The sequence below is a fragment of the Chanos chanos genome, chromosome 1, assembly GCF_902362185.1.
Source record: "Chanos chanos chromosome 1, fChaCha1.1, whole genome shotgun sequence".
NCBI classification, from domain to species: Eukaryota; Metazoa; Chordata; class Actinopteri; order Gonorynchiformes; family Chanidae; genus Chanos; species Chanos chanos.
Window position 1 is genome coordinate 36,597,471 of NC_044495.1, and position 12,631 is coordinate 36,610,101.

The window sequence follows — 12,631 nt, forward strand, 5'->3', positions numbered from 1 at the left end:
GACTTCCTTATCTGGGCCCTTCTTCATGTTTAACGGACAGCTCCATCAACCTGAGGGCTGAGACCAGAGCTGTCCTGGACATGTGCTGTTGCCAACACAGGCCAAAATCTGCTTTGGAGAGTTAGTAAAGGAGAGCAGCTGAGAAGCTCAATCGTTAATACGGTGACAGCTGAAAGATGCGCAAAATGCACTGCACTCAAGGCTTTCTCACAAGAGATTGAGGGTAGAGGAGAGAGCTGGTTGAGAGAGAGAGAGAGACAGAGACAGATAGACAGAGAACAGAGAGAGATTGAAGAGTAGACTAACCCTGGAGGAAGAGGTCTCTCCCAGGTGGTGGTCTTTGTGTTGTGGTCCACGTAGTATACCCGGCCATGAGGCAAGACTCTCTGCTCCCACCTTCACGCAAAGACATGTGACCGAAACACAGAGAGAGAGAGAGAGAGAATGTCTGTGTTTAAAGCAGCTCCTAACAGCAGAGCTGAGAGAACCATGGGTTTTCAAATCTGGATAGCAGACACAGGATACATCTTCATACACCAACCCACTCGTTCACTATCAAAAATACCTACACAAGCCTGAGCTTCAATTTTTATTTTTACACATACACATATATGGTTTTATACTAGAGGTCTGAGAGCAAAAACCAAGCAAACACATCTCTATACAATCATCGCTCCACATCTCTGCTCTCACACATGCATACCCAGCAGGCAGGGACTCCGTGATAGGCTCTGTGGCAGAGGTGGGTTGCTCAGAATTGGAGGGGGCGGTTTCTGCAGGTGGGGGCGTGGCAGCGCTCTCCTGACCTGCGGCGGGGGTGCTGTTGGGGGCATTAGACCTGAGTGACGGGGAAGAGGGAGGAGGTGTTTGGCGTGTCAGTCCGCCGCGGCCGTTCTCCAGGCCGTTAGCCGTTAGCTCGCTTTTATCTGCAGTCCGGGAAAGAGAAGAGAGACGTTGACAATGCTTATCAGTGCTGACGCCCACGCGGCTCAACATCTGTTTTGAAGAGTTATTAGAGGGGAGCGGATGAGAAGCATGTGGTGTGTCACTGAAAACACTAATAACACTGATCATCTCCTCATCTGTCTGTTGGTACATGACAGTGGACATCTGTGTGTGGGTGTGTGTGATGTGCGTATGGAGTTGTTTGGTGTGCAGATTGATTAAATATGCGTGCGTGTGTGTGTGTGTGTGTGAGGCTGTCCGACATAAGAGCATTCTAATGTCGGTGTCAGCTGTATGCATATTCATGTAATAGACTCATTATGCCGGGATCATGTCTATCAAGCTTTCAAATACGAGTATTACAGACCGCTGTGGATCTTGTAAGTGGTTGTGTCTTGTAAGATGTTTGTAAGTTGTTTTGGATAAGAGCATTTGTCAAATGAACAAAGAACAAATGAATGAACAAATGAAATGGTAATGTGTGCTGTTGTGTTAGACTATATGCGCAAGTAACTGTGAAGTCAGATTAATGATGTATAAGTAGTTGTGGTGTGTATTTGGGTGCGTGCGTTCAGACCTGTGATGCCTGGGCTACTGTGGGAACTCTTGGAGGCGCGGTGACGAGCGGAAGCTCCTTGGATCTGTTCTCCGTTCAGTTCTCCGTTAGTCAGAGAACCTCCTCTTGACACCCCCGGGGAAGTCCCCCGAGAACCTCCCGCAGAGTGCCGGTGACTCCTGCTCACACACAGTGAGGCATGATGGGTATCAGTATACAAACATGTATATACATATACGTTTAAAACATATACAGTAAATATACAGTACACTTCATACACACAGTGAACCATACTGGGAATCAGCTTCACACATGTTACAGAAATATACATTGCTAGTCCGTTGAGGTTTTTTTCAAGATTTTTATGTTTTTGGCACATAGGTAGGATATACAATAATCTACTACTAGATCACGAGATTTCTCGAGCCCTCATAATGGCTTTGAATCACTCTGTAGTTTTCTCAAGTTTTTTGAAGTGAACATAAGAATTTGGCAGAACATTTTTCTTCATGACAATCCTGGTCCTGTGCCTACAAAACCCACAGAATCCACTTAGCTCACAAATAAAAACAACGACAACAAAAATATTTGAGTGACTAAGGACAAGGGTTAGAGAATATCAACAGAGCGATATTCAATTGCGACTGTATTTCAATATCTTATCTTATTTTACCTATTTATAAAAAAAATCCTATGTTATTTAAAATATTATTGCTATATATGACACATACATATGAGAGAATATTTTTTCACAGCTATAAAACAACTGTCCAAGGGCCTCTGATACTATAAAGTAAAAATCACTGTTTGCTTATATGTCCACAACGGTAGTTTATACACAAGCTCTGTCAACTCAGTATGAATTCACTACTCAGAGCTAGATGCACGCGCGCGCACACACACACACACACACACACACACAAAGAGGTGTCACTGAAAGTTACGTTTCCTCTCAAAACACACTCATATTTTCCTAACCCTAAAAATAGAATTTCTCTCCGACATTTCACATTTATAGAGTGAAAACATGGACTTCCATCCCCTGCATTTCAGAATGCTGAGTCCAAACTTGGACGGTTATCAACAGAAACCTTATTAGAAATAAGTCTTTTATCTAAATTCATCTCCCTTTTTTTTCCCGCCGTTGTTTTACTGTGGGTAACCTTGTCTCTGTCGGAAACAAGGGAAAGAACAGAGAGGAGGTATTAAAGCTCCAGCTGCATTGGCTGAAGTGGGGACAAAAGAAAAACGCATGCAAAAACACCGGATAGTTCTTTTCCCACTGGCGTGGGGGGTCTTCGCGCTGGTCGTCATGGGAGACTGCTGATACAGAGTTAAATAAAAACAAAAGCACAGAAAACTCTTTCTACTTCTAGCTCTCGCTTTTTCTGCCTCAATCTACACCTCTCTGCTCATGTTCTCCCTTGCTTCTGCTTCTCTCTCCCTCTCTCACTGTCAATTCTCTCTCTCTCTCTTTTGAAGATACAGATGGATGAAGTCGTTGAAAGATTTTTCGTTTCAGCGGTTCAGGGTTTGTGTCTGGGTCCCATGGACTGGTGATGAATTAGTTATGTGTGTATAAGAGAGCACTCCATAACTGGATTATCAGAAAACACTGGGACATACTTAACACACACACACACACACACACACACACACAAGATAGTTATAAATGGGGAAACTAGCTGGCTGCATCATGTTTGATTTGGGAACCTCTGTGTTGGATCACTGACATGGCCTAGACTCAGCAATGGCCATTTCAGTCATCCAGTTACTAACATTGCTTTTGCTATGCATCAGGGACAGCCTGTATATTTGCACTTCCTTGTGCGGTATATGCGAGTGTGTGTGTGTGTTTGTGAGAGAGAGATAGGGAGAGAGAGAGAGTGTGTGAGTAAGAGAAAAAGGAGGGACACAGTGTATAAAATGGAGAGAGAAGACTCAGTAAAGGGAGATAGTGACAGAGCAACAGACTGTGTGTGAGTGTGTGCACGCGTACCTGCCACGAGTGCCACTGGTCGTGCTGGGCGTCTCCTCGCTCTGAGTCCTGCGCAGGTTAGGTCTGTCAGACTCCAGCATCTCTGCACAGCCAAACAGGAAACCAGCGTTAACCAATCACAGTGAAGTCATCTCACAAGTCTGGGCCAACTGTGAGCCAGGACTGGTAGTAGTAATAGTAATAATAATAATAATGGGAAAAAAGATAGATTCACTTTTGAAACGTGAATCTGGTTGGAAGAAATCTTAGTTGTGGAGAACACAGGAGGCTAGAAAATCACTGTGTAACACCCTCATAAAAAGTCATTGTCTTACGCAGGCCTCACACACAATTCTCACTGTATAATATTGTGACTGCGGTCAGAAACTACAGTTTTACACAATCCCACCCAAGACTACAACCACAGTCGTAAAGCACACTTCTCATAATGAGAGAGAGACACACACACACACACACACACACACAAGCCTCTGTACGGCAGACTTTTCTCAAAACACACAAAAAACCAACAGCCACACAGTCATACGACATGACTGATTTAAAAAACCAAGTGCACAGACGACTGATTTTAGCTGTAAGATGTGATGGGGTTTTTCCCCCCCCCCCAAAAAACCTGTGCGCCTGTCCGGATTACTCATGTCGCTTGCCTTGTGTAAACAGGTAGCCAGCGTCCCAAACAATCCGTCCACAGTTGCGGAGCGAACACGTCGACTTTTACGACGTATGAAAGAGGCCAGTGTGGCAGGAGGAGAGACAGACGAGGTACTTTAATACGTCTTGTCTCAGAGGATGTTACTGTGTAGCGCTACTCACTGCAGTTGATCAAAAAAAATTATATATATATATATAAATATAAAAGGGGACAGAGCAGGACAGAGGCCAATTTACAGCAGGAGTTTTCTGCTTGTAAGAACTGGACAACTCAGAGAAAACTCCTGTTCTGGGACTGGAGTTGTAAGCCTGTTCGATTCATTTTGAAACTGACCCGTGCTTTGTGTAAATGCAGAAAGACGACATCGGTCTTATTTGGCTCAGAGCGACGTCTCTTCATTCACTTTCACTAAGATCCTCTCTCACTCAGAGCGACGTCTCTTCATTCACTTTCACTAAGGTCCTCTCTTGCTCAGAGCGACGTCTCTTCATTCACTTTCACTAAGATCCTCTCTCGCTCGTTATCTGGGTGCTAGAGCCTATCACAGCGCTCATAGGGCGAAAGGCGGTGAAACACCCTGGACAGGTTGCCAGACCCGGGGGCAATTTAGCATCTCCAGTTCACCTAGACTGCATGTCGTTGGACTGTGGGAGGAAACCCAAGCAGACACGGGGAGAACATACAAACTCCACACAGATAGGACCCTGGCTGGGAATCCAACCCAAGACCTTCTTGCTGTGAGGCGACAGTGCTACCCCACCGTGTCAGCCACAAAGATCCTTCGACCCTCAACAATGGATTTTTACCCTCTAGAGCAGCACCGGCACAACTGCGAAAGATGTTAAGTTGACCTGTTAGATCAGACAGTCAAGGCTGGGTTATAAAAAAAAAATAAAAAAATAAAAAATAAGACTCTGAGAAGTACTTCTTACAGGAATGAGGAACAACCTCTGGGAAATATAACCGTAGTGCATATTTGAAAGAATGGGGAGGTCAATTTAAAAAAAAAAAAAAAGGTAGCAAGAAAAAAAAAATACAAGTAAATTTATCTGTCAGGTGGAGAACAGAGTGACATGTCGTGTGACTTGAGTTGTTCATAAAATCTCAAAAGCAGAGCAGATTACAAATGAAATTCATTATTTCTGAAGCTAACTCTCCCTATGCGTTTTGCATTCCCCTGTAGCTGAGGCTCTGAGGCTGAGTGTGTGGTAAAAGCCTTTTTGTTCATGTGCTCCACAAATTCAGTTAGAATGAGGCAACAACTCCCTCTTACAGACAGCTTAACACTAACAATAAACAAACTCTTATCAATCAGGAAACACATCCATAAAGGAATATTACCCTCTCTGTGTGTGTGTGTGTGTGTATTCATGGACAGACCTGTTAAAGCTAGGCGTTGTGTAAGTACTAAATGTGAGACTAAGTGAGAGATGGTGTGATTGGTGACCTATGTGTGGTCTGTACTAATCAATAAATGTGAGTGTGTGTGTGTGTATCTTTTGCAGTTTGGCAAAGTTCTGCTTTCCTGAGTTCTACAGCTGGACAAAGATCTGTTTATGTGTGTATGTGAGTGTATACACGTGTGTGTCAGCGTGTCAGAAAACCTGCCAGGCGGGAAATGAGGGAAAAATATTAAACTAACAGAGCTGCCTTCAGAAAGCACACAGAAGGCCTTAACACACCTTCCCCTGACACAGGACGCACGCGTGCACACACACACACACACACACACACACACACTCACACTCCAGCCTTTATGTACACCACTGCCTCAGAATGTACATACACACACACATCCACATAAACGCACACACACGAACACACCTCCGAACTCCCCCAGAGAGGGTAAACTCAAAACCGTTATTCACCCCCCTCACACAGAGGCAAGTTCAAATTCAATGTTCAATGCTGTTTTACACTCCCACCTCCCCAAACACCGCCCTCCGCACACACACACACCCCACACCCCCATCTCAGACCCCCACCACCAGAGTAAGAGACCTTCCCTCTCCCCCTCCCCCAGCAAAGTCTGATCACAGGGGCCAATTGTTTGAAACCAATTACACATAAGCACTCCAGATCATGTAAGGATGGTTGCGCTTGTGAGTGTGTGTGTGTGTGTGTGTGTGTGTGTGCACGCACGCATATGGGTGAGACAGTGGGTAAAGAAAGGAAAAAAGCAAGGTTAAATTGAACAAGAAGTGTGAAGAGGACTATTCATCATTCATAAAACAATATTAGTCTTCGTGCATCTGTGCACTGGCGCGCGCGCACGCACACACACGAGTGACCAACCATGAGGAGAGACATTTACACATGCTATCAAACGCAGTCTGCAATTAATCAGTCGGTCACTGCCGACCCTCAGTGAATGAAAGCAGAAAGCGTGAATTAGTAAAGGTGGTCTATGGTACACAGAAGTCAAATACGAACTTGGAAGCTTTTGTTTCCCCTTTAATCAATCAGAGACTAACCTACACACTGACAGCCATGCTAAGAAGTGGCTTCAGTGTCAAATAATACTCAAGCAACAAAAAGGAAAAGTTTAGAAAAATGTATCTCTGTATGTAAAGAAGTGAGACATTCTGCAATGAACTCAAATCATCATGGTTTTAATTTACTTTTCTGGCAAAAAGTAATTTTCTATATAAATGATACCAAATATCTGGATGGGATTTCATGATATAATCAATAAAATCCACACTGACAATAATGTTGTTTGACCATATGGAAAACAGACACAAACATTGCCTCAGAGATAGCATGTGAGATCTACACTGACAACCCAAAAAAAAAAAGAGAAAAAAAGTTAAATGAGAAACCAGGCCTACACGACTAATTGAATTCGTTTGTTAATTTACAAATTGCGCTTGGCTTTCCTGGAGCACAGATAATGAGGCAATTCAAACAAATTGGTCACAAACGAGCATGCTTTGAGTCTATACGAGCTTGTTTTCAATCCAAAGGTCTGCAACGAATCTTCGGTTGATCTTCAGTTTTTTTCGTTTTGTGTTTTTTTTTTTAGTTTGTAACTCCCCTTCCTGTGTTGTAATAACTTTGAGAGACTTAACGAACTGAAAGAACATACAGAAAACTAACGCAACACGTAACATGTTAACCTTCGTCTGACAGTCTCATATATTGCTGTCATTCTCTCTTGGTCTCTCTCCCCATAAAATCCTATCACTAGCCTTTTGAACTATCCACTCATTAAAATAATATTTGGAGGAGCTCAGCTCTCTCCTCTGAGGCCAACCAATATGTGTCTTATCAACCAAAACGAACTCCTTTTTTCAGTATTTAAAAATAAAAACGCACAGGACTTCTGGTTTTAACTTTTGAGGCTTGTTCACGGCAATAAATGCGCAGTTTGGTTAAAATCTCTGACCGCTATCTTATGTCACAACCTATACGCACACACACACACACACACACACATCCCAGCATGCTGTTCTTGCCAGCCCGTGGCACGGGGCCCTCCTCTCTGCCCGACCACAGAGTAGAAAAACTCCGGCTTTTTCCATCCTCTCTCCCCCCACCCCCGTCACCACATCACACCACCCCTCCCTACACTTATTTTAGGTGGAGTTGAGAGGCACAAACATACTGTAGACAGCCCCAAAAAGCTCTCACAGATAACAGTAGAGTCCTGTAAGATGAATTTGAAGATGAATGGTGTTGGTTTATGTGAATTTTCGCCGAAGCCCGATCCAATGAATTTGTTCATGGAAGTCACACAAATACATTGTGAGTGATTGTGTCTGTACATAAGTTTCTGACAAGTTTGTGTCTTGCCAAGAGTGCGTGTGTATGTGTGTGTGTGTGTTCATGCATAGCAAGGCGGGACTCACTGTCTGTTGCTGTACTGCTATTGGGCAAGGATCCCAGATCAACAACCAGGCCATCCAGACAGACGTTCAGTTCTCCTCCTGCTACAACTGAGCCTTTGTTCTCTGTCTGCAGGACCAGACTGAGCGGCAGATTCTCCACTAGAGGGGGAGGGAGAGAGCGAGAGAGAGAGAGAGAGAGAGAGAGAAACAAAACACAGCACAGAGAAAGAGCAAAAGAGAGAGAAAATAAAGAGAGAGTATAAAAAAGAAAAGCGATATTAATATAGAGGAGTGAAGCGAGAGCGATACATGATCTTACCGCTATGAAACCGCCAAGTAATTCTAGGAGTAAAATTATCTCTCACATTACAGGCAGGCAACCCAAAACTCTCATTAACTGGGCTACTGGAACTTTCCGGCATGAGTCCAAAATATCTATCCGCGTTTATGCAGAACCGTTTTTTTTTTTTTTGTGTTCCGCTAACCCCCCCCCAAAAGATATGAGTCATGATTATGTACATGGTTTCTGAAGCTGAGACTCTTTGACTAAGCATAGTGGTTTTCACGGGAAGAGAGAAGCTTTCTGGTTGACTTTAACCATTAATGTGGCACAACAAGTCTGTCGTCTGCGAGCACTCTTACTCTTTCCATCGTGGGTACGCAGCGTGTCCAGCAGGTCGATGGTAGCGCTCCCCAGCAGCTCTTTCCTCAGAGTATGGCAACTCCACAGTTTCAGGTCAAGCCGACTCTGGGGTGTCACGTTCCTGTTATAACAACGTTAACAGTGCTGAATAAAGCGCGCGCTAAACGCGTAATCCTTCAGACTCAAGTCGTACAAACCACAAACATATTACAATTATGTTGATTTAGCTAAAGCTCTTCTTTAGAGTGACTTATATTAATTACTATCTACGTCAGAGGTCACACACATACACACACACACACTCACACACACATCTGGAGTGACCTTGGGGTTAGCTGTCTTGCTCAAGAGTAAGACAGCAGTGAACATATACTGGGCCTGTTTGTAATTGTTCCTAAAGACTAAATGAGTGGGTTTCTTTTTTCGCTCCCCCCAAAAGGAATCTGTCCCATTTGTTCCCTGTGGCCCGCGGAATCGCTCTGAAATTCTCTCTTGTGCAAATGCAAGCTACAGACGAAGTCTCTCAGAAGTACATTATAAAAAGGTTTTTTAACTATATTAATCAGCACAGAAAACTGACACAAAACAACCCGTAGTAAATCAGTCATGCGGTGATTAAAATTGACCCGTTAACAAACAAACTGAAAACAACAGGAAGAGAGGGGTTAGCGAGTTGAGGGAAGCTCACAGAGTGAGGTCCTCGTTCCACTGGAGCTCGAGGTGCCCAGTGCGTTTGCCCGTTTTCTTGGTCTCGCTGGTGAGGCCATCTGCAGTGACCTCCACAAAGGAACTGAGACGAGCATGGCGGTTGGGTAACTTGGGTGACTGGGGCTTCGCTGACACCACTGAGGAAAATGATAAAACACAACAGAATGAATTAAAAAAAAAAAAAAAAGAAAAGTCAACACACCACAGAGGTTACCTCAACAGTAAGAAACCTGACAGCAGCCACAAGCAGAAATAGTGAGTCGCTAATATGTTCTAACACAGAGGACTACAGGACGAGAAAACAATGCCCCATTATTTACACAACTAATGTTTCTGGCTGAAACATATCTCCTGTTTATTCTATTTTGCTAAACACTAAACATACTGGAAAAAAATGAATCAGTAGAGTTAGCTGGCTTGTTAACCTGTTAAGCTTAGCATCCATCTGTTAACTAGGTCAAATACGCCCACTTAAAGCAAAAAGTCTTATTAGACAACATAATACTGGGACTTTCCATTGGACTGCAGCCAGATGTTTTGTTTCCCATCCTCAACAGATACAGTTGATAGGCAAATTCAAAGCAAACATCGCCCTCTAGCTGACACAAGGACAACATGCAAAAACAAAGGCTAGAATACCACAAAAACTGCGGACAGCAGAGTGAGACAGTTATCATTTTAAGAACTGAGATGAGACAATGGCAAATCATTTCAAACACTGTGATGAGGAAGAGAAAGGGTGAGGTAGAAAGAACGGGCTGGAAAGAGGTGGGTGGGGGGAGGAGGGAGGGACGATGGAGGAGAGTGAAGGTGATGATGATTATCTCTACCTTTCAAGGTTAACTGAGATTTCTCTGTGGTCTGGACACTGCCAGGTCTGGTCACACTGGCAGCTGCCATGACATCACAGCCTGAAACAAACAAACAAACAAACAAACACACATACACACACACAACTGTGAAGACTCATACAGCAGAAAACATTTTACAACCTTTCATTACCCTTTCGCTTTTGTTGATCTCAAACAGCTCAACTGAGCAGAGTTCAAACTGAGAAAAGAAAACTACTGTAGCAGGGTTATGCTGTTTATTAACTGAATCATAACAGCTTCTGTAGAAGATCTCAGTTCCTCTGAAAACCGTTGAAAATTTATGTCGCCCGGAACATTGCCTCACTCCCCGTGGCTCCAACTGCATGGCGAGTTTTACGCATATTCTCTTACTTCAAAGAACAAAGAATGCCTTTGGTTTACAAGAGTCATTTTAGTGGCTTTTCATAATACACTGATTTAATCCGTTGGTTAAAGTGATGCAGCCTTCAGTGCTCTAATTGCTTCCAGGTGGGGCCAGCGACACAAATGTATAACACGTTTACTGTAATGTTTTCAAGATAAGTTAGTTGCAGTGTACTAAAGCACAATATTTTAGGTTTCAAATGAAATCCTAAACATTTACTAATGTGTTTAAGAATCCGAATAGCTTTGATGCAGTAATGCTACTATATACATAGTTCCATTAGCGGGTGTTGCACAGTATATCCAACATAACTGATCCACTCATAAAAACAAATAAAGGAGACATATGCAGAAGATACCTCCGATACAAATCGTAGGCTTAATGTTAGCAATCGGGCGAACGTTTGCTAATAAAAGAGACAAAGGTAGCAGCTGTCATAGAAGTTATTAATTACAGTTAGCGTACCACCCAAATGTTGCAAGCTAATCAAAGAGCCTTTAAGCACACCCTATACAATGTAACCAAAGAGCCGCTGTGTGTGCCCAGGTTAAATGCCCATAGAGAGGACAACAAACACGGAAGCTACCTAGCTAGCTAACCTAGCAGAATATTATTAGCCTACTGAGATTAGCTAGAAATGCTTTATTTAAGGTATTCTCAAAGACATGTCACCTCCCAAATGTCCCTGGATAATATGCCATGTGACACTTTACGTAATTTGCAGTCTATTATCCGCACATCTTAATGACAGAGGAGACAAACGGTTTATTCATACCTTTGCTTTGCCGTGATCTTCTGGTAAAAGCTATCTCTAGTTAACTTTCATTTCCGCCTCGATGTCAGTAACACGTGACAACGAGGAACGATCGCAAAGAATTGTGGATCACATGATACAGAACGCTACGCACTATGGCGCATTCAGAGGCAGAACTGACAGAATTGTGTTTATAAAATTATAATTTTCCTCGTTTTTACTCGACATTTAATTACCCAGATAATTAAAATAAGTTAACCAACATCAGGTGACGCAGTATGTGTTTACCAAGCTAACTACTGTAAGTGCGAATACGGTCGCGGCAGTATTATTGATGATCTAAAAGATGTAATAATCGAGAAAGACATTAAATAGTCATGTTTTATCGTCAAGTACAATTAAAAATTTAGTTCAATATCCAGGTAAGTTATTGTGAATAATGATAGACGATGCATTTATACCATCTAATACATATCCAAAAAGAGAATTTTAGGTTAGTAAAAGTGTACTGCAGCTTACATTAAGGTCCCAAATGTCTCGTCCAGTGGTAGTGGGAAAGGAAAATGTTGTGAGTAATAGGAAACTGTTGGATTTGAATCATAATACCACAGTGAATAAACAACGAATAAGCGAGTCTGTCTGCCTGATGTCTCTGATTCACTCTGGTATGACACCAACTGTGGCACAGGAAAATATTATCAGAGTAAATGTAAAGCCTTTTTTCGGTTGTTTTGAATGGTAATAGCAGCTCACCCGTGAACACAAACCCAACGCTTGTAACCTTCCGTCATAAAAAAAAGCATAAAAAAAACAAAACGGCAGACCACGTCAGGACTTATGCCTACAGAAAGTCTTAAACCCCCATCAAATTGTTCAAATAAAATTCTTACAACACTATCTGTATCAACAAATCCTACCACAATAGTTCAAAAACATCTTGAAAACATATCTGATATATCGGTAGTACGGCATGCTGAGCTTCATAAGGATAACTTTCATCAGCAGGAACCATGACATCCATCAGTACGCACAGTAAAATTAACTGAACTTAAAACTCTGCAAACTTGCTCGCCTCTGCAAGAGAGCTGAAGTCATAATGGAAGCTCTCCTATGAGGACAACAATCATTTCAAGCACATAACCAAAGCTAGGCTTGACTGACACTGAAAGGTAAAATGTTCTTTAGAGAGCTGGGTAGACTCTATCCCAAAATAGAAAAATTATGGTATGGTTTGAAAATAGCTGCCTTAATAACTATATGAGGAGCTTAAATAGATTTGAAACTTTTCATAATAGTCAAATTTTGACA

General features: G+C 42.6%; 1 protein-coding gene across 1 annotated transcript in view; it reads right to left on the minus strand.

Moving 5' to 3' along the window:
* The window catches only part of wwp2 (WW domain containing E3 ubiquitin protein ligase 2), a 28,326-nt gene extending 16,945 nt beyond the window's left edge, over positions 1 to 11,381 (minus strand). Inside the window, exons 1-9 of the mRNA XM_030774069.1 lie at positions 11,345 to 11,381; positions 10,164 to 10,244; positions 9,314 to 9,470; positions 8,625 to 8,746; positions 8,004 to 8,141; positions 3,501 to 3,582; positions 1,523 to 1,680; positions 704 to 926; positions 307 to 396 (exon numbers count right to left, since the gene is read on the minus strand). Coding sequence (XP_030629929.1) covers positions 307 to 396; positions 704 to 926; positions 1,523 to 1,680; positions 3,501 to 3,582; positions 8,004 to 8,141; positions 8,625 to 8,746; positions 9,314 to 9,470; positions 10,164 to 10,233 — 1,040 coding nt within the window. The 5' untranslated portion in view covers positions 10,234 to 10,244; positions 11,345 to 11,381. The remainder of the gene's footprint in view (positions 1 to 306; positions 397 to 703; positions 927 to 1,522; positions 1,681 to 3,500; positions 3,583 to 8,003; positions 8,142 to 8,624; positions 8,747 to 9,313; positions 9,471 to 10,163; positions 10,245 to 11,344) is intronic.
* Between the last annotated feature and the right edge of the window lie 1,250 nt (positions 11,382 to 12,631).